Source organism: Lactuca virosa, chromosome 1 (assembly GCF_052849685.1).
Source record: "Lactuca virosa cultivar CGN04683 chromosome 1, Lactuca_virosa_CGN04683_v6, whole genome shotgun sequence".
In the NCBI taxonomy this organism is placed as follows: domain Eukaryota; kingdom Viridiplantae; phylum Streptophyta; class Magnoliopsida; order Asterales; family Asteraceae; genus Lactuca; species Lactuca virosa.
The window spans coordinates 18,991,126-19,018,909 of NC_136426.1; the positions used below are offsets into that span (position 1 = coordinate 18,991,126).

The 27,784-nt window shown below is 31.2% G+C and overlaps 1 protein-coding gene and 1 long non-coding RNA gene across 3 annotated transcripts; both read left to right on the top strand.

The window, feature by feature from the left end:
• The first annotated feature begins 4,155 nt into the window (after positions 1 to 4,155).
• On the top strand, positions 4,156 to 6,052 carry LOC145133593 (DNA-directed RNA polymerase I subunit 1-like). Of its 2 annotated transcripts, none has more exons than XM_079068519.1 (7): positions 4,156 to 4,606; positions 4,698 to 4,796; positions 5,072 to 5,144; positions 5,234 to 5,315; positions 5,412 to 5,552; positions 5,642 to 5,750; positions 5,845 to 6,052. In XM_079068519.1, exons 1-7 carry the CDS (start codon positions 4,517 to 4,519, stop codon positions 5,959 to 5,961), a joined length of 711 nt encoding a protein of 236 aa, XP_078924645.1. In that variant the 5' UTR covers positions 4,156 to 4,516; the 3' UTR covers positions 5,962 to 6,052. The 2 variants fall into 2 exon arrangements, with proteins under 2 accessions (XP_078924645.1, XP_078924653.1); XM_079068527.1 differs by having other exon boundaries at positions 5,881 to 6,052.
• A 1,515-nt stretch (positions 6,053 to 7,567) lies between these two features.
• On the top strand, positions 7,568 to 8,684 carry LOC145103936 (uncharacterized). The gene is made up of 3 exons (XR_013706944.1): positions 7,568 to 7,663; positions 8,020 to 8,375; positions 8,584 to 8,684. It is a non-coding gene; the product is annotated as an uncharacterized LOC145103936 (long non-coding RNA).
• The last annotated feature ends 19,100 nt before the right edge of the window (positions 8,685 to 27,784 follow it).

The following is a 27,784-nucleotide window of genomic DNA, read 5'->3' on the forward strand; positions in this document are numbered from 1 at the left end:
TTTTAAAAGGAAACCAATTTCCCGATGTAGAGATGAATTTTTGAACATTCTCTGTGAAAAAGACGATGGCGATGATGTAGTTGATGATGCTCAAGCTTAAAATAATGCTCAACCTCAAAACCATAACCAATAATCAGACTCAGAGTATCTGCAAGGTAGTGATGAAGAAGACACTGATGATTTCGAGTATCCCACCCACAACCCAAAGCTGAAATGGAACTTAATGAAACAAGTGTTTGGTGAAAGGTATGAATCCCCACATGAGCTCAAATTGTGTTTAACTAACTATGATATTAGTAAGGGTTATTAAGTTCGTTTCAAAAAGTGTGATAGTGTTAGACTTGTGGCAATATGTTGAAGTGCTCCAGAGAATAGGCCATTTATGGTTAGGGCTTCTTGTAAAGGAGCTGATTTGGCGACCTAACTTAAAATGCAAGGAGATGCAGGTTAAAATACAAAGTAAATTTCATTGCCAAATCATATGGTCAAAATGCTATAGATCAAGGATGAGGGCATTGTCATTAATTCATGGGAAATTAAGTTACCATTATGCAAGAGTTTGGGATTATGGGCATGAGTTGATGAGATCCAATCCAGACTGTACAATTAGGATTTATGTTACTGTAAACCCTAATAAAACCCCAAAATTTCATAAAATATACATTTGCTTTAAAGCTATCAAAGAGGGCGGGAAAACAGGATGTCGTAGGGTTGGATGATTGTTTTCTGAAGGGACAATGCAAGGGTGAGCTGTTAACTGCAATAGGTATTGATGCAAATAATCAGGTGCATCCTATAGCATGGGTAGTTGTTGAAGTAGAGAACAACTGGAAATGGTTCCTAGAATTGGTTAATTGATGACATTAGATTGCAGGGTAGTAGTGGTATTTGTGTAATCAGTGATCAACACAAGGTAAAGTAACTATCTTTTTCTTTTTGATTAATTCCTAATTAACTATAATATTTTGTGTACTTGCTAATTAAATTTTTTTTAATGTGTTAGATTCTTTTTGAAGCTTGTAAAGGTATTCTACCTTATGTTGAGCATAGGCAATACGCCAGGCATATATATGCTAATTTCAAAAAAGTTTATAGCAGAGTGGAGTACAAAAACTTGTTTTGGGCAGCAGAAAAATCTACAACAAAATGGGATTTCAAATTCAATATGGAAAGGATCAAGGCAATGAGTTATGTTGCATATGATCATCTCCTACCTAGGGAACCATCTTCATGGTGCATGGCTTATTTCTCTACTAGCTTGGCTTGTGAAGCTGTAGAGAATAGGATTATTGAGTGCTTTAATGAAATCATCATAGATGCAAGAAAGAATCCTCTACTCACTATGCTGGAAGAGATTAGGCTTTACATGAAGGAAAGGTTGTAGAATATGAAACTAGAGGATGAAAAATGGAGTGGTGAAGTTTGTCCTTCAACAATCAAGAAGGTGGATGAATTTAGTGAAGATATTAAGTAAGTATCTTATGTGCTGTGATTCTACTCATAAATTGGTTTGATGTGCACAAAAGTACCTACTAATTTTAAATTTATTTCCTAACTAACTTAACTAACTAATATGCACCTAGGTAGTGTACCTAGTCGAATTGTAGTGTAGTTTAAGTAAGTCGGGGTCGAACACAGGGAACAGTTTTAATTAGCTAAAATAATTACTCTAAATTAATCTAAAATCAAACAATAATTAAAAAGGTATTTATCTAATTTTGCAAGTTTAGATGAACTTAATTTATCAACAACTATTCAATATTATAAAAACTCTTCTGTTAGTTCGAATCCACTTTCCCTCAATGATTTAATTATTAATTATGACAATTCTCGTTGGTTACCAATTAAGATATTATTAGCAATTCAATTCCAAATTAACTAATGTTGAATTAGTTCATGTAGATCTATGCATAGTCACACATAATTTAACACATAATTAACTATTAAGTAGAATTGGAGCTATGTAAGATTGAGTTAACAAACACAATTATGTTCATAATATGAGTTCTCCAGCACATCCAAGTTCAATACTTCAATTACTTATCTAAGATTGGTTTAATCTTAGCTCTAATAATCTAATGTTCACTAAATTACTAGGTATTCAAATTCATGCAGATTAATGGTCACTAACTACACAGAATAAGAGTTTAAAGCAATCTAGTATCAAATTAAGCATGCTAGGTAAAATCAATCAAACACAAGACATTAACCATCAAGAAAAGTCTAAGTTTTTATAAACAAACCATGAGTTCCAGCTTCATCTAGCTAACAGAAGCAGCTAGATTTAGATACTCATTCTAACAAGTAAACATAAACAAACCATAATAAAAAACATTGTAAAGTACCACGACTTAGAAAGTATTTATAAACTTCTTCTTCTTCCTTGGTTTTTAAACCAACTTCCTGGCCTTCTAACCTTCTGAATATCGATTTCTGGAAACCTTTTTTCACCAGCCAACCTCCTAAATTCGTAGAGATCAAGGGAATTTATTGTTGTCATGAAATTACATTCCACGTCGTGGAATAAGGCTCCACGTCGTGAACATGGAAGAATCCTTATCGGGCAAGGATTTCGACTTTGTGCGTACTCATCTTCTAGAATTTTCCTTTTCCACGTCGTGGTGTAAGCTCCACGACGTGGATACAGCTATTTTCGTGTGTTTTATCTTCTTTAATCTTCCACGCCTCCAAAGTTTCTTCTTTTTCCACTTTTAGTCCTTATTTTTCAAAATGACTTATTTTCGCTGCAAAATTCAATTTAATCTCATAAGTACCATTATTCCATGCAAATAACCAAAAATATGTATAAAAATGTATTCAAATATTGCCTAAAAGTATGTATAAATATGGCAATATCATGGTTGCTTATATACTATGTTATATACTTGCATGAGTTGGTTTATAGTTCCAAGTGGCTTGAATGCATATGAAGTAAGGAGTGGGTTTCAAAGCTATGAGTTGACTTGAAGGACCACTCGTGTACTACCATATTATGGGAGCTTTCAGGTTTACCTTGTGTGTATGCAAAAGCAGATATTTTGCATACCAATCAAGATCCAGTCAACTTCATAAGCAATTGGTTCAGCAAGAGTAACTACAAGGCTACTTACTAAGAGAATATACTCTCATTTAATGGATGTAATTTGTGGGAAGAAACAAGTTACACCAAGCCCCTTCCACCCACTGAAAGGAGGATGATAGGAAGGCCTAGTATAAAGAGAAAGAGATATGTATCTGAAAATGAAGGCAAGTACTCTCAAGTCTCAAGCAAGGATAGAACAGTCTGATGTAAAAATTGTTTATAAAGGGGACACAATAAAAAATCTTATAAGAATTCTAAAGTGGTGCATGAACCTCAACCTAAAAAGAAAATAGGGAGGCCTAGGTTGGAACATGATTTGTTGAATTGGTCAGGTTCTAGAAGAGGATCTAGAGGTGGTGGCAGGGGTGGTATAGTTGGTGATGACAGGGGTGGTAGAGTTGTTGGTTGTAGGGGAGATGGAGTCCCTGATAAAGTCCCTCATGTAAATATGGACAAATATGGAGAGTGAAATACCTCATGCTAGAGAATGAAAATCTGATGCTAATGTAAAGAATGCAAACTCTCATGAAAGGTTATATTTGTGTGTGAAACAATGTGAGACAAATAGAAAGAATTTTTTTTAACCCCCTTCATGTCAAAACTTTTTAATGGGTTTAATGTATATAATCTGGATTTTTAACGAATATATAAAAGTTCATTTATTTGAACATATATATAACTACAAGTTCAACTTAATTACTTTTAACAATATTCAAACGTTCGTTGTAAAAAAAAAATGATACGTATGATGATGATTCGAAAGAAGTTTACATGTATCACAACACATTGGATTATGAAACACGACATACTATGAACATGCAAAATCATTTTTTAAGTGTTTAACTATTTTTTACAATAATTTTTAGGTTTCAATACTTCTAAAAGTTGAAACTAAATAATATAATTCTTGAAACTTTGAGATAAAAACATGTTGTATAATAAAATGACCACTAATGACTATTATATACATATATTAATTCCCATCACAGTTAGGAATAGTATACTTCTTCGACTTCATACTTTGGCCACACTATTTTACGGGTATTACATATGAAATACACACATCTATTCCTTCTTCCGATCAAAATTCCCTAAAACCACCCGATCGCCTCCCCGCTTCTTCTCATATGCCTTCCTGTCAATCGGTTAACAAGTCGACTCGGATTCTTTTTTGGTCATTTAATCATCGAATTTCTGTTACATTTAAGAGAGATGGGATTAATCGTTGCAGCCTACGATTTCTGTATGGAGAAGAAAAGGGGCGGCGACCAAACTCCGACTCAGGCATTGATGGGGCTTCAAAGTAAGAAATCACGTTTGAATGTATCCGCCTTCAACACAAAACATCAACTGGACAACGCAGGAGTGAGAGAGATGAGTAGAGAATGATAGAGAGATGTTTTGTGGAGGTTTGCTTAGCCATGGTTATGGACGATGATTGTGAAGGTGAAGGAAACAACGGGGATTGTCGGTGTTGTTGTCTTTGGGGCCTGCAAGGGAGTGTTTTCGTCGGCGCCTTCACAGGTCGGACACTATTGTATTATATGCATCCATCAATAAATTCAGAAAACACATACAATTGGATATTGATATGCGTTTTACTCTTCAAATTCAGGCGTTAGGGTGGTTGGCGGCGGTTTTTGGAGTGTCAAACACAATTCTTGAAGTTATTGTTCCTTATTCTCATATGCCAATCATCCAATTGCTTGGCAAGGTGTGTGGCCCTTTTCAATGAAACTAAGATGTAGTCGAAAATTATAAAATTAAGATTGTATATATGTCCAAGTTTTACAATATGTGATTCCTTTTGTGGGTACGCGATATTAGCTTCAATCTTCATAAATATTGCAAATGGCTTGCAGGAACCTGAAACATCGATTTGAACCCATTTCACCGTTTTATTCTAATTATAAAAGATGCTACAAATAAATTGTGTTTTCAATGGGATAATCGTCGAATTACACGCATAATCTGATACAAATCAAGCAGGTGCATGTTAGGTGTTTGGTGAAATGTCTAACTGAAGTTATCCTTCATGTTTTACCCTTATTCATGACAATAGGTATGCTTTTGTATGAAATTCCATTTCTTTGATCATAACTCTAATTTATTTCTTGTTTTACAACTGTTTTAATTTTTTGCTGGCAAAAGATGTTGATTTTGATGGCGACAAGATGAATATGCATATTCCACAAACAAAAGAGGCTCGAACTGAGGCTCTTATGCTTATAGGGTAATCATGTCAATTAACCACTTCAAATGCACTTTCAATCGATTACATTAGTAATAAATTACGATATCACATATCATTTGTTTTCCAATCACGTAGGCTCAAAACAATCTATGCACACCAAAGAATGGGGAGATTTTTGGTTGCATCCACGCAAGATTTTTTGACATCTTCCTTTCTTACAACAATTAAGGACATTTTATATGATCCTGCCTCATTTGCACTTCTGAAATATGATAGGTGATATTTTATAGAATCTGGGCTTCATTTTTGGAGACTTTTTTGAAAGACAATAAAATTCTGATGCACTGCTGGTCTTTTTCCCAAAGGAAGCACAAGGGTGTGATTGTCTACATATGTAATAACCATGGACTTCGAGATGTATATGAAAGTGACAGAAATATTGCAATAACAGCTTCAGAGCCTCTAGCTGTCTTGGTAATGGCAACAATTTTAATAATCAACAAGGGCAAATTTGTAAACAGTCAAAAGGAAAATGAGCTCTTTATGATATCTTTTTTGTGTGTTTTAGGTGAACAAAATAATTACAAATGTGAGATATTGGCAGGTGCATTCAAGGATAACAATCATGCAATGCGTTTCTTCTACTCCCCCATATGCATACGTGGCCAGATGCATGAAGTTTTAATGTAGCAGAGTCTGTTTTTAGTGAATGTTTTATAGTTATAGTACGATTATGGCATCCGCTTATGATACTGGAATTCAAACCACCTTGGGTATCCCTTCCAACTAAGCATATATATATATATATATATATATATATATATATATATATATATATATATATATATATATATATATATATATATAGATAGATTTTTTTTCCTTCTGAAATATGATAGTTAAGGATCAGTTACCTGCCAGTATAAGGGAAATGCCAAAAAAAAAAAAAAAATTTGTCCCGTGCGAAGCTCGGGATCACCTCCTAGTTAGTAATAAACTTTAAAAACCAAGTTAGGACCAAGAATGAAAGATAAGAGAAGCAAATTAATTATATTTTATAGGAAAAAGATGAAATGTTAGATTTGTATGTGAAACAATGTGGGACAAATAGAAAAAATTCAAATTAATATGGTAAAAGATAAATTATTTATCTTGAATCACATTTAAAAAAATTATGTATACGTATGATGATGATTCAAAAGAAGTTTATATGTATCACAATACATTGGACTACAGAAAACAAACATACTATGAAAATACAAAATCATTTTTTAATTGTTTTAACTATTTTTATAATAACTTTTAGGTTTCAATACTTCTAAAGATTGAAACTAAATAATATAATCATTTGAAACTTTGAAATAAAAACATGTTTTATAATAAAATAACCACTAATTAGTATTAGTAATAAACTTTAAAAACCACGATATGATAAATAATGAATGATAAAAGAGACAAATTAGTTATATTATATAGTGTAAAGACGAAAAGTTAGATTTGTATGTGAATCAATGTAGGACAAAAAGAAAAAAAATAAGTTTTTACTCTCTTCATGTCAAAACTTTTTAATAGGTTTAATGTATATATTCTAAAGTCTTAACGTTTATGTACAAGTTTTTTTTTTAATTATAACTACAACGTTTAACTTAATTATTTTTAATAATATTCAGACGTTCTTTGTAAAAAAAATTATGTATATGTATGGTGTTGATTTGAAGAAAGTTTACATGTATCACAATTCACAACACATTGGACTACTAAAAACAACATGAACATGCAAAATCATTTTTTAAGTGTTTAACTATTTTTTTATAATAACTTTCAGGTTTCAATACTCCTAAAAGTTGAACTAAATAATATAATGCTTTGAAACTTTGAGATAAAAACATGTTTTATGATAAAATAGCCACTAATCAATAAAAGTAATAAACTTCAAAAGTCAAGTTATGATAAGAATGAAGGATAAGAGAAGCAAATTAGTTATATTATATAGGAGAAATATGAAAGGTTAGATTTGTATGTAAATTATGGGATATATATATATATATATATATATATATATATATATATATATATATATATATATATATAGGTTCAAGTGTTTAAAATAAGTATTGTGTTATTGTATGCATAAATGTAGGCCAATCAAAATTTAAAATAAAAATAAATAATTAAATAAATAAATAAGGATAAATAGGTAATTTTATAATTTGTTTCCACAAATAATATCCTAGAATTATGGTAAGTTTTCTCCGTCCATCGTTGGCTTTTTAAAACCATGTAAACTGTAACCCTAATCAAACCATCTCCAGCCGTCACCTCCGCCTCCCACCACCGGCCGCCACCTTACCCATTTGTCCGATCCATCTCATAGTCCTGTTTCTGAGGTTAGTTTCATCTCTAAATTTTCTGATTTCTCAAATTTCATCATCTGGATCGATTTTTCAGCTTAATTCCTTGTTTCTTATCACCCAAATTTGAAGATTCTATTAACTATCGTTTTCAGAATAACGTTATCGCGATTGAATAAGCTTCCAAGATAATGCTTCCAAGTTCTATTTTATTATTATTTATCGTTTGACTATTTTCAGTTCATTACGAAATCTAACAATATTATAAGACTACGCGATTGAAATTCTAACCCATGGGTCGTTTTCTTTGAAAAATCTCTCATTTTTATTTCATAATCTGAATTTTAAGCGTTTATGCATTTGAAACCGATTGAATTTCTGTTTTCGTGTAGAGGATGGATCGATCTGGAACAGGTTCCCACCATAGGACTTCAATTTCTCATAAACTTAATCTCGAGGACAACAATGGCGGAAATTTCGATTCATTTAGCAACGCGAGTTTAATGGAGACTGAAACCAGATCTCGTGCTCAAACTCGTAGCGCTTCTGCCATTACTGTGAACCCACGATTAAATTGGAAGAAGATATTCAAGTTACATTTTGGGTCCCTGCAACTTAAGCGTTTTGACAATTCTGGTTTTTGTATTTTTTGTGACTTGGCGGTTTTGGTCCATTTCCAGAATCTGTTACAAATGAAGGGGAGTATGATGTAGATTTATTATCGTGAAAGATGTTCCGATGGAGGAAGGTACCAATGGATTCGTTTATAGTATTCTATCAGAAAAAGAATGTTTTTTATGATAATAATGAACATATTCTGTTAGAATACACCGAATTAATGTAATTATTGGTAAATGAATTCTAATTCTATCATAATGGAATCACGAATTCCAATTATGTTGGAATGGAATATGAATATTTTCTCAGTAATTTATTTATTGGATTTGTTTTCACAGAAGCTGATGCTTGAAGAACGGACCACGAAATTTGAACGACGCCTCTTAGCAACATTATTTTTTTAGAATGAATTAGTGTGTTTGTTAGATTTTAATGTTTTTCTTCCCGATTTGAAATTTTTTTAGTTTTATTCTTTAACAATAAATGTAATTCTTAGCAATTGTTACATGTATTCTATAAGAATTAATATAATTTTTGTTTTAATTCTTCAATTGCTGGTTCGAGAATTTGTTATTCTACAAGAAATATGTTCAAGAATATTTTTATTATTTTATGCTTCTTGAATATTTTCATTTTTGAACATACTCAAACATATTCTGTCAGAATGTCCGAATTAAAAACCTTATAATTCGTAAAATCGGATTTTTAAAATTAATAGAATCTATGATCCCTTAAAATATGCAAATTTCCTTTATTAAATCTATATTAATTGACTAAAAATACCCTTCTAGTTAAATTAGATGGTATTTTTCGATTATTTTTAATTCAATAATATGTATTAATCACTTTCTTAAAATAAGTAAAATGATTGGCCCACATTTATGAATACAATAACACAATAATTAGTTTGAATATAATAACCTAAGCCTATATATATATATATATATATATATATATATATATAATTAGGTTTAAATGTTTTCAATAAATATTGTGTGCCTCTAACAACCAATCAGAATAAAACAAAAATAAATTCAATAATAAATCATAAAATGGTATAATAGTAATCTTGGCTACACTTAATTATGGTAAATATTTAAAACATTTAATATCCTTTAAAGTGGGTGAATTTGTTTGTTAAATTAGACGTCTCTTTCATTACCATCACCAGAAAAACACCGACATCAACCACAACCCTAAATCCTTCAATTGTCGACCACAAAACCTCAGTGACAATCTTTACCGCCGGTCCTCCATTAGTCGTTTCCATCACTCACCTCCATCGTGTTCGATTTTTCTGTCCAGTGAACTAGAAGATTGTTGCAAACACTAGTGACCTCGCAAAGCAAAAAAAACAAGGAACCTACCCCTCTTCTTTATCGATGCAAGAATGAAAGCACGAAGAACTAAAGACGAGGTATAGAGGCGTATTTGTGTGAGTATGAATATATATCAAGATCATCAAGAAGTATTTTAATCAATCAGAATAATCCCCAGGTTTGTTCCTTTCCCAGTTAGTTTGAGGATTGTTAATGTCTCTTAAATGGCGAAGTCTTATTCTGTTACAGTCCCAAAACTCAACTTTCTAAGTTTTCTTTTTAAAAGGCTGGATTAACATAAAACTTTGATTTTCTTGTTCCCTAAACTAGCATCTAACTTTAGATTAAAACAACATCTGAATTTGCCCACCAACTGTTTGTTAAAATGCTTGAACCAAATATTTCATTCATTCATTTGCACATGATGTCCACTGATAAGTCTTTATATCCATTTGAAAATTAGCCAATGTAGTTTTGTTAATATGGTTTGTATTAGTCTAATTAGGTCTTTATTTTCTCTATTTTAACTAGCTTTGCTTATGGTTAGCTATTCTATAAACATGATGATTTAGTTTTATTTCTTTGAATTAATTTCATACTCTTTAAGAATAATCAAAACCATTCTCGGAGAATATTTATGGTATCATTCTTGCATAATAAACATGTTTTTTATAGCTATTAGACTCTAAGTAATATCCTATTAGAATAACGTATATGTATTCTTATAGAATATTTTGTACTGTATTCTATCATAATTTGTTTGTATAAATGCATTCTGTCAGAATGTCTTTAAAAATGTTTGTTAATAACAAATATATTTGCTTAATTGGTAATACTAACGAGTAATGCATGTTATTCTTTCAGAATGGCTTGAAGAAGGAATCAAATATTAATCATACAAGAGAAAGACTTGGAATTGAATTCAACAGTAAGTATATTTTCAAAGAATTACATTCATACGATAATACATCACATTTTCGTAAGAATAGTTGGAATCAAGTGGGTTATTTGGACCATTGAAGAAGCAAGTGAATTTGTTCAATACTTGTATATTTAAGAATTCTATTTCTTAAGATATTTACTCATTTTTTATGATATCCTGTTAGAATCTATGTAACTATATTAAAATGTATAAGGCTATTAGTCTATAAGAATATGTATGAATTTGTGTTTAAGTTCGAATGTATATGAAGATTAAAATCATAGACTGACTTGGATGTATATGAAGAATATGTAGAATTCTTAAATACGGTTAATTATCAAAAATACATGAATTGGAACTATATTTTGTAAGAATAAAATCAGAAATATCGTTACTAGTTTATGGTTGGCATTCTGTCAGAATGACAGAATAAATTCGGTTTATTATAAAAAATTACGTTATAATTAAAATTGAATTAATTTAAAAAATCGAGAATTTTAAAATTAAAAGATTTAATTATCCCTAAAAATCCAAAATTTTCCTTTTTTAATATAGGTTAATTGACTAAAATACTCTTATGTTGAAATTTGTGTGATTATAAGGTATATGTTACCCTATTGTAATATCTTAGACCCTCAGATCATAACCATTGATTTTATTCCATCCGTTGGTCCAGATTTGTGTGTACGAGCACACAATAGATGTTAGAAACAAATGAACCTAGCCCTATATATATATATATATATATATATATATATATATATATATATATATATATATATAGGCTTAGGTTATTCTATTCAAAGTAATTATTGTGTTATTGTATGCATAAACGTGGGCCAATAATTTTACTTATTTTAAGAAAGTGATTTACCTATATTATTAAATAAAAGAAAAATAGAATAATGTCATTTAATTAAAAGAAGGGTAATATTGTACATTTGCATTGCCTTAAAATTAGGAAACCCAAATTTAAAAAAACAAACTTTCAAATTTTAATGGATCTTTGATTATCTTAATTTTTGAAAATTGATTTTTTTTTAAATTAATTTAGTTTGAATAATTCTAACATAATTTTTAATCATACCCGGTTTTATTCTGTCAGAATGACATTCTTTTTATAATGATATTCTATGAAAATGCAAGCCATAAACTAATAAAGAGACTTACTTCTCGCAGAATAAACAAATTTTTAGATACAAGTTAAATTTTTTTTATCACATCCTTGAAAAAATAAAAAACTTTATATTTTATTCTATAATAATGAAACACTCCCTAATAACAAACAAATATAATATGTAGATTATTCTATTGGAATATACTATTACATATACTCTTATCATTCTATTATAGATTAATCTAACAAAATATGACAATGAGTAGTGCATTTTTCTGGAAGATCGGTGACCATTGAGGATTGTTCATGTCTATCCCGCACACATTCATCCAAACTTCGGGTCATTGATCATCATGTACTTCATTCATTCTATGAGAATAACTGTCATGAAATTGAATTATGTAAGAATAAAACTATGCGAGAATGCTTTTATACGACAAAAATAAAACAAATTTTAGTAATTCTTAGAGAACTCATACTACATGTTAAAATCAAGTAACACAAATAACGAACTCATAAATTATTTTTGTGTTCTTCAAGAATTTGAACATCAAGTTCTCTTTCAGACATTTCTACAAACACATGGTGTGCAATATTCTCATAGAATTATTTTTGTGTTCTTTAAGATTTCTGAACCGCCATGACTTGTTAGAATCACATAATTACTGTTCACGAGAAATATTTTCATGAAAAAAATCAAAAAAAAGAAGATGAAAATACTTACAAAATCAGAACATGAAAATACCATAAATCTTACCATGTATTTCTTCTTCCTCAACACCAGTATCCATAAACTCTTGTATGTCGATTTCTATCCTCGGGAACACGATCCTAAATGGGACATCCAGACTCCTGTTAATCACCGTGTTCTATTTTGTGTCGGAGTCATGGTTACGCACTGGTTTGCAGCATTTGAAGCGCCACAACTTCACTTAATTCCTGGAGGTTGGAGCAATCTTGGGATTTGGGGATTGATAATGTTGACTATGTACGAGGAGTGTGTACGAGCAGGAACTCCTATGGCCATCCCGCCCCTCTGCGTCGGTGGGATTGAAGTTAACGAGGAAGAAGGGATTGAAGAATGGTTGGTTATGGAAGAAAATTGAGAGAAAGGAGAAAGAATTGTCACCAGAGGCGCTCACTCCCTGCAATCCCTCTATGAAACTGTGAACCAAACGAAGATGGATCAATGACGAAAACGAAGTGGGAGGCTGCGGAGAAGGACCATGTGCGTGAACTCCTATGGTCATCCCGCCCCTCTGCGTCGGTGGGATTGAAGTTAACGAGGAAGAAGGTCGATGTTTTCTATCTAGGGTTTTAAAGCGGTAAATGTAAATGATTTTGCCTAAATTAAAGGGTTTATGATTTGAATAATTAATTAACAAAATTAATTAAAAGCTAAGATTACAATTTTACCCCTATCTAGGTTTTTAAATTGATTGGTCCACATTTATGTATACAATAACACAATAATTACTTTAAACACCTGAACCTCTCTCTCTCTCTCTCTCTATATATATATATATATATATATATATATATATATATATATATATATATATATATATATAGGGTTGGTAATGTATTTTGAAGTTTTAAATACAAACAACATGCATGGATTAGATTGATTTTCTTGTTGTTTTCAAGAATGAAAACAAATTACACATATATTATGTGAAAACATAATAGACATTTGTCGGTATCTAGAACATGTGCATATTCCATCATTTCCATGGTATTAGATATTGAGACTATTAAATATTTGAGCTCCTACCCAAAAAAAATTATGAAACATCAAGACATTATAATTTTTATATTGGATTTATATTTTTATTGAAACTAAAAACTTAAATAAAATATTAAAAAGCTATTTTCGTTACATTCCAGGTTTATATTTTTTTTTTAACCAACAAATACAAATATTAAAATCTACTCCTACATTAACACCTAATTTCTAAACCTATGATATTATATACCAAAAAGTCATGAAATTTTAAAACTCTTGTCCAGTAAATACCATGACAAAAGAAAAGAAAAAGAAACAAACCATGTGAGTTAAAGCATTGATATGATTGATACATACGTCAGATAAGATTTTATGTCAATCAGTATCTATTGTTATAATAATTGAGTCATCATTATTTTAAGGGTATCCACGTTACATAATCACCCCTTAATTTGTTATATTTATAAAACTCCTCCTTCAGATTTGATCGGTTACAAAAGTGTCAGAGCATACTCCTCCTACAAGTTTGATCGGTTACAAAATATCGGAGCATATTTCTTTTTAACTAGTCGCAAAATATCAAGGCATATATTTTTTTTTTCAATAGCAAAATTTTATTAAAACGTTAACTAGAAGGTAGAATTGATAAATTGATAAATTAATATTTGACCATGAACCAATTTTATTATCTACATCCTTGTAGACTTTTGCTCCAATAAAAAATCACCTCCTCCTTTTGAAACATAAAGGACGAGGTTTAAAACAACCAAGCTTCTAATTCCTAAACTTATTATTATATATATATTAAAGTTTTGAAGAAAAGTAAGAGTAAATATCGAATATATTTGTCTCTTTTGGTCCATTTAGTTTTGTAGGTCCCTATGTTTTTCTTTATTTGACAGTTCATTAATTTCTTTCTAATTCTTTGCTGCATTAGTCCAATAGGCATCATTTATTTCGGTTGCAACCAATATCGTATGTGCACGTCGTTTCGGAAACAACATCGAATCTTTCTGGCCCCCGCGTAGCGGGGGTAACCTTTCTAGTATAATTTATACTTTCACATAGGTTCTTTTCGTTTTCACAGATAATTTATATTTTCACATTAACCTACTTTATATATATATATATATATATATATATATATATATATATATATATATATATATATATATATATATATATAAAAGGAAAAGTTCAATAGAGAACCATTATTAATCAATGAACCAATGAACCAATCCAAAGCGTCGGAATTTAAAGCGATCAACGGCAAAAGGAAGGGTTGTAAACTTTTATAATGGACGCATATGTACCGGATTATAACAAAACTCACTTCCTTTTTTTCATTTAAATTTTTTTTAGGCCAAGTTTTTTATCGAAAAAAAAAACCGAACATACCGTTGTTCACGATTTTTCGTCCTCTTTCCATAGAGATCCATGATGATATATAAAAAACGAACTTTTTTTTTCAAAAAAAACTCACTTAATTTTCTTAGTTTTTTCAATATTTAAGTTTATTTTTATAAAAACAAAAATTAATTATACCAAAAATATTAAATTTTTGTACTCTATTAATAAACATCAACACCGATTAAAAAAAAAAATCTCGAACAGTGTAGATTCACACTGTAAATCTAAACTGTAAATATTTTCAATTTTTAACATTCACAATATGACAAATCTCGAAAAGTTCAGATTCACATTGTGAATCTGAATTACTATTATGCACACTGTGAATCTGAGAAGGTTCACAAAAAAAAAAAAAAACCCTCGATCAGTATAGATTCACACTATAAATCTAAACTGTAAATATTTCAAATTTTAACATTCACAATGTGAAAAAGCTCCGATCAGTTCAGATTCACACTATGAATCTGACTTATTATAATGCACACTGTGAATCTGAGGAGCTTCACAATGTGAATCTGAACAGGTTCACAATGTGAATCTGAACTGAAATATCATTTTTTTAACATGAATATGAATCTATGTTTAAAAAGTACAAAAAAATAAGAATTTTGATATATTTATTAAATTTTTTTCTATAAAAAAATAGACCTTAGCTTTTTTCATCAAAGAAAATGAAGTGAGTTTTTTCGAAAAAAAAAAGTTCGTTTTTTATATATCATCATTGATCTCTATGGAAAGAGGACGGAAAATCGTGAACAACGGTATATTCGGTTTTTTTTTCAATAAAAAACATCGCCTAAAAGAAATTTTAAACGAAAAAAAGTGGTGACTTTTTTTGTAAAGAGTGGATTTTTTGGGATAATCCGGTGTGTGTGCTTCCAATGTAAAAGTGCACATCTATTTCCTTGGTCGTTGATCGTTATGATTTCCGACGCTCACGATTGGTTCCTTGGTTAATTATGGTTCTCTATTGAACTTCACCATATATATATATATATATATATATATATATATATATATATATGGTTGAGATCGGTTGAGAACTCAAAGTTTCTTGAGAACCCGAGAACTAAAAGTGGAGCGTTGGATCAAAAGTAATTCGTTAAGGACATGATCGTCATCTTACCAATCTCATTTAATGTTTAATTTTTTTGTGTTATTTAATATATAAATATAAATGTCTAAAAATTAACAAAATAACTAAAAATTTCGGATTTATTTAAAAAAAAAATAATTTTCAATTTTTTTAAAAAATGGAGATTATTTAATTTTTTTTTCAAAAAACATAAAATTTTCAAAAAAAATGAAAAAAAAATATTTTTTAAAAAACTGCATCTTTTTTTCAAAAAAAACTGTATTTTTTTAAAAAAAAAACTGCATTTTTTCTAGAAAAAAAACTGTATTTTTTTTTAAAAAAAACTGCATTTTTTTATTCAGAAAAACTGCTTTTTTTTCAAAAAAAAAAACTACGATTTTTATAAAAAAGTGCGATTTTTTTTCAAAACTGCATTTTTTTAACAAAAAAATCAACGTTTTAGGTGCATATATGCATATTTTTTCAAATGCATATATGCATATTTCTTATATTATAATATTCGTAAGTAAATTATAAAAAAATCTCATTTTTATTAATCAATCTATAAACATAATACAAGTATTTTATTCGATACAAAATAAAATATAAAAAACTACAAAGATTCACATTGTTATCATTTCTTCATATCAAGATTTCCATATTTTCTTTAATTTATCATTTTTCACCTCTTCAATATTTTCCAAAATTCTTCAAAATCTACAGTAAAATAAAAAAAAATTGATTAATGAAGAACACGCACATATATATATATATATATATATATATATATATATATATATATATATTATGTAAGATTCACATGTGATTATATAATGTGATATTCACATGTGATTGTATCTTTTAAGATTTAAATGTGAAATTCACAAAAAAAATTTAAAAAATAATTAACGAAGAACACTTACACAAAATACATGTGTGCATATATACGTAATTCATATGTGATTCACTTGTGATTTACATGTGAATCACATGTAATTCACTTGTGATTTACATGTGAATCACATGTAATTGATATGTGATTCACTTGTGATTTACATGTGATTAATATGTGAATTACATGTGATTTACATGTGAATCACATATAATTCATATGTGATTAACTTGTGAATCACATGTAATTCATAGGTAATTCACTTGTAACTTACATGTGAATCACAAATTAATCATATGTGAATTACATGTGAATCACATGTAATTCATATGTGAATTACATGTTATTTACATGTGAATCACATGTAATTCATATGTGATTCACTTGTGATTTACACGTGAATCACATATAATTCATATTTACATGTGAATCACAAGTGAATCATATGTGAATTACATGTGATTAAAATGTGAATCCCATGTGAATCATATGTGAATTACATGTTATTTACATGTGAATCACATGTAATTCATATGTGATTCACTTGTGATTTACATCACATATAAATTACATGTGAATCACATGTAATTCATATGTGATTCACTTGTGATTTACATGTGAATCATATGTAAATTACTTGTTATTTACATGTGAATCACATGTAATTCATATGTAAAGTTTGCAACCAATATACTTCAATAAAATTATATTTTCATTTATATATTATACTAATGGATTAGTTTATTGGTCACCGAATCAGAAATCAATGATGGAACAGAAAATATCCCAAAGATTAATTAAAATATACCTCTTTCCTCAATGTAAAATGACCAAAATCCAAACGAAAATGACTGTTATACTTTGATGAGGCATTTAATCTTATAGGAATTCTAATTTTTGGAGCATCAATGTCAATATCAAGAGCAAATCTGCAAATGCAAGAAGAAATACAGGAAATTAACAAACTTTTTTTTTGTAATAGTTTTATCAAAGAGCAAGATATTAGTTTCTCATATATATAGTTGAATTTAGTAAAATTCATCCAACTATACCTGCAAAGTAGTTGCGGTTTCATAAGCAACTTTAGGGCTAACAAAATTGTTCCTTTTCATAAATTCCAGAAAATGGAAGGAATTACATTCATTCAAGAATCGTCCATTCCAATGAAATGATACATTCTGCAAGAAGAAATACAGGAAATTAGTAAATCTTTTTTTTTTTGTAATAGTTTTGTCAAAGAGCAAGATATTAGTTTCTCATATATATAGTTGAATTTATTAAAATTCATCTAACTGTACCTGCAAAGCAGTTGTTGTTTCATAAGCAACTTTAAGGCTAACAAAATTGTTTGTCTTCATAAATTCCAAAAATGGAAGGAATTACATTCATTCAGGAATCGTCCATTCCAATGGAATGATACATTCCATTCCTTCTCCATCATACCAAGGCTGAGCTCTTTGAGGGTTGCATAGATCCTACATGGCATTTTCCTTACAATCTTCGTGATCATGTAGTATACACCCAAACAAGACCCCACTGCAGCCATTGCCAAAGGGATGTCTTTCGTGCTCTGAAAAAGATAATACAAGCCTCAGATATAAGCAAGTAAAACATAGAATTCATTAAATCATGAACCACTTTAGGAAATCTGAGTTTAATTAATGAATATAGTAACCTACCAGGATAATACATGTGACTGCAACTCCAACATCAACTTCTCCATCTTCAGAAATAATATATTTCCTCACCAGCCAATATCCGAAACCAGCTCCTAACACAATGATGTCAAGCACCACAAAAACAGAAACCTGCAAGGTTAAATAAACTTTTCTATAAGATCAATAGATTATAATTCTAAACTGTAAAGTAACCAATAGTGTAAAAATGAGGTACTTACTGGGTTCTGGACTTCTTGACTTATCCCAAAGTTTTGGAGAAATGAATTAAGAAATGCTGAGAGGCTATGCACTACAAAAGATCCTGCTCCAAGCTAGAAAGATTACAGAATACAAAGAAAAAAACAAAACATTTTAGAAACCACAAAAGATACTTGGTGTCCCAAATCCTGTATATGAGTTGTTGTTATCAACTTAGATGAACTGTAAGGGAGAAGAAACTTACTACTGTGGACATTATACCAAGGTAAAATGCATTTCTCCTGCTAGTTGGCAGCAATTTCCTTGTCTGGTCAACAATAAAGATAATATAATTAGAAAACAATTAAAGATATTGCTAAAAATGTCATTACACAATAGAAGAAAATATATTACCTTTTCTTAAGTCTACTGGTAAGAGAGAGACGTACCTGATAGAGTAATATGAGAACAACAGCTAGAACTCCAATAGCCATGGAACTGGTGTAGTAAAAGGGGACCCATTCGCTGACAAATGGTGCCAAAAACAGTAAAACAAATCCCACAGCTAGCAAGTAACTTGTGATTGTGGAAAGACATAATAAATTCAGCAACCTGGAAGAATATAACAACATCGCTGTTTTCAATAGCATGGTGTTCTTTCTCAATATCCTCACGAATTAACTGCATTAACACTATTGAGAATACATATGGATTGATTAGTAATGAGTAATGACACCACGGATAAGAACAGATAGTTTCATTGAGAATACAGTAATTACCATTATACCCTCCTAACAGGAACTGATTAGTAAAATCATGGAGCAACTGAAGGATATTCTTGTTTGTTGTTGGCATTCTTCCACTCTCCCATGGCATCTTTTTTGATAAATCACGCTGGTTTTTATGAACTTTAAGCAATGAATCATGAGAATCAGAACAAGCGTTTCCTTTAACTAAAACTTTGGAACCATCATGTATATAAAGCCAATTGATGAAGCTAGTAATGAATATCTGAATGGATCCACAGCTAAATGAAAAGCTTTTACCATAATAACTCGGGTGAATGATCCACTGAACTTTGATCGAGCACCAATATTTAAAAGCATTGTTTGCCTTCTTTTTTCTTTTTATAATTAAACCTAGTCGTTCACTGTAGTGAACTTGAAATGCTAAATTCGAGTAATGAGCAACAAAGAAATTGCACATGAGAATGAACTTACTGGAGACGGAGTGGATGATGACACGACCTAAACGGAAACGCCACCACATTTTGTGGCTAAGAATTAAGATTCGAAGGATCCTGCATTTCAACGATTTGCGTAGAGTCTTCACCTTACTTGATGCAATGAATAAGGAGACAACTGACGGAGGAGACGGTGGATTTCGGACTCTGGTTATGGATTTAGGATCGACACCTCCATCGGTGCGGTGAGTTCTGGAATGCGATGAAGATGGAGATTTATGTAATAGCAAAGGAATACAGGTAATCAAAATTACAAAGATCCATTAATAAATCATAATTAAATAATCAAAAGATAATCAACGATTTCAAAATAGCTTCAAGAAACACAATCAACATGAGGCATTAGATTCTAATTGAGGATTAAAAGACGAACCTGAGTTGATTTACGATTGCTTCTGATTGTTGTAATGCATAACAAATTCATCAAACTAGATTGATTTAGAGGAATGAGATCGACCAGAGCACTCAAATCGAAACAGAAGGTGAGAAATCGATTCCAATTTGCAGATGGAGGCGATCGGATGAGATGGAGGCGGTTGGTATTTGTGATCCATGAGCTTAATCGATTTTTTTCGATTAATGATGAATTATCGATGCTTGACAGAGATGAGAGGGAGGCTGGAGGATCTTCGGCGAAAAGAATGGTAGGTCGATGTATGAGTGGTCTTCTACAGACGTATGGATGAAGGAGAAGAGACCACACCTTCAATGGAGTCGAGATGATCGACAACAACGAATCCTAGACCGTGTTGGTCGTTGATACAGGTAGGGGTGGGCGTTGGAGGCGGAGGCGGAGGTTGAGGGAGGTGCCGATGGAATTAGGGACGAGGTCGATGGAGTCAGTGAAGAATCAGGAAAAGGGAATGATCGATAGAGAGAGAGGGATCCGATATATTTATTTGGGTTTATCCCTAAAATGTCCTTAAGTTATTTTTTTAGGTACCCTCCCGTGTTTTTACCCAATTATTTACAAAATGCCATAAAGGATCTTAGCCTTTAATTTTTTTAATCCAAAGGTCCACTTTTAGTTCTCAGGTTCTCGGGAATCTATGAGTTCTCAAATGATCCTTCCTCTCTCTCTCTCTCTCTCTCTCTCTATATATATATATATATATATATATATATATATATATATATATATATATATATATTTCATTTTTTTATATTTTTTAGTTCGAACTTTTGGAGGTTTTCTAAAAAAGATAGTGAAAAAAATTATCCCTAGAGTCGAGACTAAGAGGAATGTATAAACGAAGGTGATCTCGTAGTTCTTCGTCTGTGAAGATGCGTTGTTAGGTGCTCCATTTTATTTTCCCATTGAGGCCGAACCTAAACTTGTGCTCAAGAGATAGTTCTCCATACAGTGATAATGGATGTATGGATTCTCGAGATGAGAAGAGCCATGGTAGTCCCCCCCCCCGGTATATATATATATATATATATATATATATAATATATATATATATATATATATATATATATATATATATATATATATATATATATATATATATGTATAGAGAGAGAGAGAAAGAAAGAGAGCTAGGTTCAAATGTTTATCACATCTATTGTATGCTAGAATGCACCAATAAAAATTTAGTAAAAATTTAATTATTATTTAATCAAATAAAGATATATATTAAATGATTTCTATAATTATATGTATATTAATTGATATTCATAATTGTAATTCCTTTTTTATGGAAACTAATTAAATTTGTTATTAATATCAGCAACAATATTCTTTCAGAATGAATTCACATCAATTTTTTCATGTATGAGTTCGTATTTTATTTCATGACTCACTCACTCAAATTACAACAAAGTTGCCTAGAACATGGACAACGAGAGTGTATTCTAGTAGAATGAGAGTTTATTCTAAAAGAATGAGAGTATATTCTAACAGAATGATAGTATATTCTAGTAGAATACACTCTCGTTCTTCATATTCAATGCAACTTTGTTGTATTTTAAGTGAATAGATTCATAATCAAAACACAAACCCATACATGAAAACCTAGATACTAATTCATTCAGAAACAATGTTATTGCTGACATTAATGACAAATTTAATTAGTTTCCATAAAAAAGAAAACTATAATTATGGATATCATTTACTATACATACAATTATAGAAATCATTTAATATCTATCTTTATTTAATTAAATAATTATTTAATTTTACTAAATTCTTTTAGGTGTATTCTAGCACATAATAAATGTAAGAAACACATGAACGTAGCCCTACATATATATATATATATATATATATATATATATATATATATATATATATATATATACATACATATTTCTTATACTATAATATTCGTAAGTAACTCATAAAAAATAATTCCATTTTTATTTACAAATCTATTAACACAATAGTATAAATATTTTATTTGATACAAAGTAAAATTAAAAAAAATGTACCAAAATTTTAAAGCGTTTTCATGTTTTCGTGTCAAGATTTTCATATTTTCTTCAATTTAGCACTTTTCACATCTTCAATATTTTCTACAAATTCTTCCAAATCTACAAGAAAATTAAAAAAATAATTGATTAATGCAAGAACACTCATAGAAATAAATATGTATATATCATGTAAGATTCACATGTGATTATATAATATGATATTCACATGTAATTGTATCTTTTAAGATTCAAATGTGAAATTCACAATAAAATTTAAAAAAGTAATTAACGAAAAAACTCACTCAAAATGCATGTGTGCATATAGACGTGATTTACATGTGAATCACATGTAATTCATATGTGATTCACTTTTGATTTACATGTGAATTACATGTGATTAACATGTTATTCATATGTGAATAACATGTGAATCACATGTAATTCATATGTGATTCACTTGTGATTTACATGTGATTCACTTGTGATTTACATGTGAATCATATGTGATTCACATGTAATTCATGATTTACATGTGAATCACATGTAATTTATATGTGATTCACTTTTGATTTACATGTCATTTATATGTGAATTACATGTAAATCACATGTAATTCATATGTGATTCACTTGTGATTTACATGTGATTCACTTGTGATTTACATGTGAATCACATGTGATTCACTTGTGATTTACATATGAATCACATGTAATTCATGATTTAAATGTGAATCACATGTAATTCATATGTGATTCACTTCTGATTTACATTGGAATTACATGTGATTAATATGTGAATTACATGTAATTCATATGTGATTTACTTGTGATTTACATGTGATTCACTTGTGATTTACATGTGAATCACATGTGATTCACTTGCGATTCATATGTGAATTACATGTGAATCACATGTAATGCATATGTGATTCACTTGTGATTTACATGCGAATATGCCATATTATATTTAGATATGGATATATAATCTTATATTCATATGTGAATCTAGCATGCAATATTCACATGTGAATATACTACATAACATTCACATATGAATATCTAACTAACTAGAATTCCAAGAAATTGAGTAGTGAGGGAAATATTTTTTTTGTATGTGTGTAAACGGTTGCATTTCAGGGTGAAGAATAAATTTACCTTCCAGGAATAGGGTCCTACGTAATAAAGGCACAGGGTCCGACTTTATAAACAACTTTCCTTTTCCATCCTACAAAAATGCAAAAAAAAATATTATTTAATAGTAAACGAGTATAAAAATTGTTGTTATTATTATTATTATTATTATTATTATTATTATTATTATTATTATGATTATTATAGGGAATAAAGAAGATATTCAACCTAACTTAAAAAGTTTAGATACAAGTCAATTAAACAACAGTTGGGGCATGCATCTGATTTGTAGGTAGTCAAAACAACATTTTAGTGATGAGTATAGAGAGTAAAATAATAAATTTTCTTTGATGTTTTCAATTATAGAATAAAGCAAATGAAAGGCTCCTAGAAACTATATTCATTACCTTGATCTAGAGTTTGAAAAAGTCTTAAATTTCATTATCTGCAAAATGAGTTTTGTACAAGGAAACATAAATTTACTCACCAGAAGGTAAAATGAGTAGTAAGCAGCCTTGTACTGAACAATCCTACAATGACTGCATCAGTAGGACAAAGGAATAAATTAGAAAAATGTAAGATTTGGATAGATAGACTGAAGAAAAAAGTTAAAGGTGGTTTGGTTTCTTACATATATAATGAATACTTTGACAGATCTTTCTCTCCTACAAGTGTAGTGATCAAATCAATCATCTCTCTAGAGGCTGTTTGAAATTCTACGTGTGCTTAAAAGTACAATATATATATTAGTTACTTGTAAGTAACTACTAAAAAAGTAAAGTATGTGAAGAAGATGAAGAAAAGCAATTAGCAACCTCATTGAACAGGTCAAGTAGGTCAATGTAATACGACTTTCCACGGAAATGTTTCTTGAGAATTCTTGCAATATGGCTGCAAAGAATTATTCCATCATTTTCAACAATCATACCAACCTAGAATCAACTTTCACTATTTTAGATATCATATAATGAAATGAAAAGGAAGTATTATATTAGAAAAATAGAATATTAGATCATTGTTGTTTGTAGAGTTGCAACTTGGGTAATCTGAACCAACAGGTTGACCTCTGTGGGTATGAGAATCGTCCATGATGTCATCAAGCACAAGGATGTATGCTTGAAGCCGTCAATATTTACAACAATGGACTTTAATTAGTATATATCATGCAATAGAAATGAAAGGAAAACAGGTCAGCCACCATTCTCTTAATTCTTTGAAATATACTCTTGGAGAATGGCCGTACAATTCCTAAATAATAGCCAAGAAATTCTTATTGATCAAAAGAGAAACATATATGAAGGAACATATTTATACAAAATCAAAAACTAATTTACTGAATTGGAAGTATAATATCAAAAGTTTGAACTTATAAATCGAGAAAGGATAGAATAAAGTTATAAATACCTACCCGAAGACCAAATTCAAAAGATGATACAATTTGAAACATAAAGCGAAAGTGGAGAGCAAAAATCAAACTAAAAAAGACGTTGAGTTTACAGTGACATGAAATTCAGATTTAGATATAGATGTAAGTATGGAATTGGAATTGGAATTCCGAATTTCGAAAGATGAAGGAGTGTTGTATAACTAACCTGTTAAATGGATGAGGTTTCGACGATTGTGAATTGGGGAATTGTTGCAGTGGTCTAACTAAATATTGATAAATTGGGGGTAAAATACCGTGTTCACTTCCAAATCAGAATTTGCTAACTCTATGAGGAAGAACGTGAGCATGGAGGCGACACTATTTGGAGGTGATGCGACGATAGAAGGAAGTAAGTAATTGGATGCCTTTTATGAAGAACCTCAATATATAAAAATTGAGGCGACTGATATCCTCAATAAACCGTCGGAGTTGATCGGCAGTCATATGGATCCCATCATCGGAGTATTTTGTAAACGATTCTTTTACATCAGGCGGCAGATCGGTTCAATCGAGATAATGAAGAGGTAGAGGTGGTGGGTGAAGGGAGGAAGGAGGCGATCACCGGATGAGGAAGGATGTGTCTTTGATCGTCACTGAAGAACGAGAATGGTAGTGTTTGTTTTGAGGGATACCGACGGACCTCAAAAAAGGTTCAGATATGTTTATTTAGGGCAAATTTTAAATCCCTAAAATGGCCTTACGTGATTTAATTAAGATACCCTTCCGTGTTTTTTTCCCATGTATTTACAAAAATGCCATAAAAGATCTTAGCCTTTAATTTTTTAATCTGACGGTTCAGTTTTAGTTCTCAGGTTCTCGGGAAACTATGATTTCTCAAATGATCCTTCCGTATATATATATATATATATATATATATATATATATATATATATATATATATATATATATATATATATATATATATATATAGAGAGAGAGAGAGAGAGAGAGAGAGGAAGGATCATTTGAGAACTTATAGTTTCCCGAAAACCCGAGAACTAAATGAGGGTCGTTAGATCAAAATAATAAAAGGTCAAGATGATTTATGGCAATTTTGTAAATAATTAGAAAAAAGAAGAGACGGGGGTATCAATCTAAAATAAACTGTAACATCCCGTTTGTTAAATAAATAAATAGATAAAGATTAATAAATGAATCCTGATCTTAAAATCCATAGTATTTAGTAGGGCGTTGGTTTTTGGGAGCCAAATGTTATTAATTGGATTATTCGTGGGTTAAAGTGTAAATTTGAGACTTATTTTGTAAAGATTTTAGAAGACAGGGGGTGTTTGGTATCATTTGGACCTAATTTGAAAAAGGATTTGTAGAAGGAGGGGCTGTTTGGTAAATTTCGGACTTAATTTGAAGAGATGTTGGAAGCTAAGGGCTGAATGGTAAGTATTGGACTAAAGCTGAGAAGATTTTATGGGGTCAGGGGCTAAAGTGTAAGTTTTGGGCTTGATTTGAAAGGAATTTCAGAGGGCAGGGTTGAACTGGTAAATTAAGGACTATGTTTGAAAATGATTTTAGAGGGGAGGGACCATAGTTGTTATTATGGAAATATGTTTTGATGGAATCGGGTATATATTTCAACCCCTAACCCTAACCCTAGCTAGATGTATCAGCCGCCACCTTATGACTCCCACCACCGGTCGCCACCTCCTTCTTCATTTCCGGTAGCCGCCGCCATCATAGAAGCCCTCCTCAGCCGCCGATGGCATCACCGAGTCCGGCGAGCTTGCCGTTTCCCAGCCACCGTCGCCACCACAGTCTTATCTTCTCTCTCCGCCGCCGCCCGTTTCCATTAAAGACGATGTCGTCGGTGGTTCGTGTGTGTCCCATCGATGCGTGTGTCGACTTGTTGATGGGTAGAAGATCAAGAGGAGCCTTTGCCACCACCGTGAGGTGGTGGCTGTCATCGCAAAATCACAGCCGTTGTGCCGCAGTGGTCAACTCCGACGAGAAGACGAAGCCACCGATAGCCGTCGATGCTGAAGACGAGGATGGAGTGCCTCCTGCCGCCACTTCTGTCGCTCACGGTTTCACCATCCTTCTCGTCCCTTCGTCGGTGATTCGTTCCAAGCTATAGCCACCGTCGGTCGCCGCTCAGATTGGTCGCCAAGGGTGCTGCCGACCACTAGGACCGCCGCTGCCGCCGAGTTTCCTTCCTTCTGTCGCCACAGCCACCGTGGTAGGTGGTTGTGTGTGTGTGTGTGTTTCGTGTATGTGTGCTTGTATTACTGCGTGTGGTGTGTGTTGGTCTAGCCGGAAAATCAAGAACAGCCACCATCACCACCGCGAGGTGGTGGCTACCACCATGTGCTACCGCCGGCCACCGCTAGGGTGGCTGTGTGTGTGTGTGTTTAGATTAGTTACTGTGTGTTTATTTTTAAGATTAAAGTGTTGTAATTGTAATTAGCAAAAGAATACCGTCGCCGTAAGCCGCCATTGACCACCACTACCCGAGGTGGTAGTGGGTGGTGCCCGACTAGTGAAACCCTAATGTACCTAGTGAAACCCTAATGGGCTTAAAGATTTAGTTTTGGGACTGTTGGGTTATGATTGGGTGGTAAACCCTAATTAGGGTTTAGAAAACCCTAATTTTGGATATATGGGCTTTGGACTTATTGGGACCCACATTTGGGCCATTGGAATGGAATTGTGACTTACACCCAATCACACCATATGATTTATCTAGTAGAGTGATGGACTTAATGGATTAAGTCCTTAATGGGTTAAGTGAGAAGCACTTAACCCTAATTGTCATTTTATGTGAAACCCTAATTTCACTTGGGCCTTGAGTTGGGCCTTTCTATTGGGTTTGAGTAACTGGGCTAATAATGGGCCATCCAAGAATAATTATATGGACTAGAATATTTAGATGGGCTTTAGGGTAAGGCCCATATGAGGGGTTGGGCCCAATTTGGAAAATTGAGCCATAAATGGGCGATAGTTGGGCCTTGGTTCATTATTAGACTTTTGGGCCTTTGGATTGGGTCTTGGGCTTG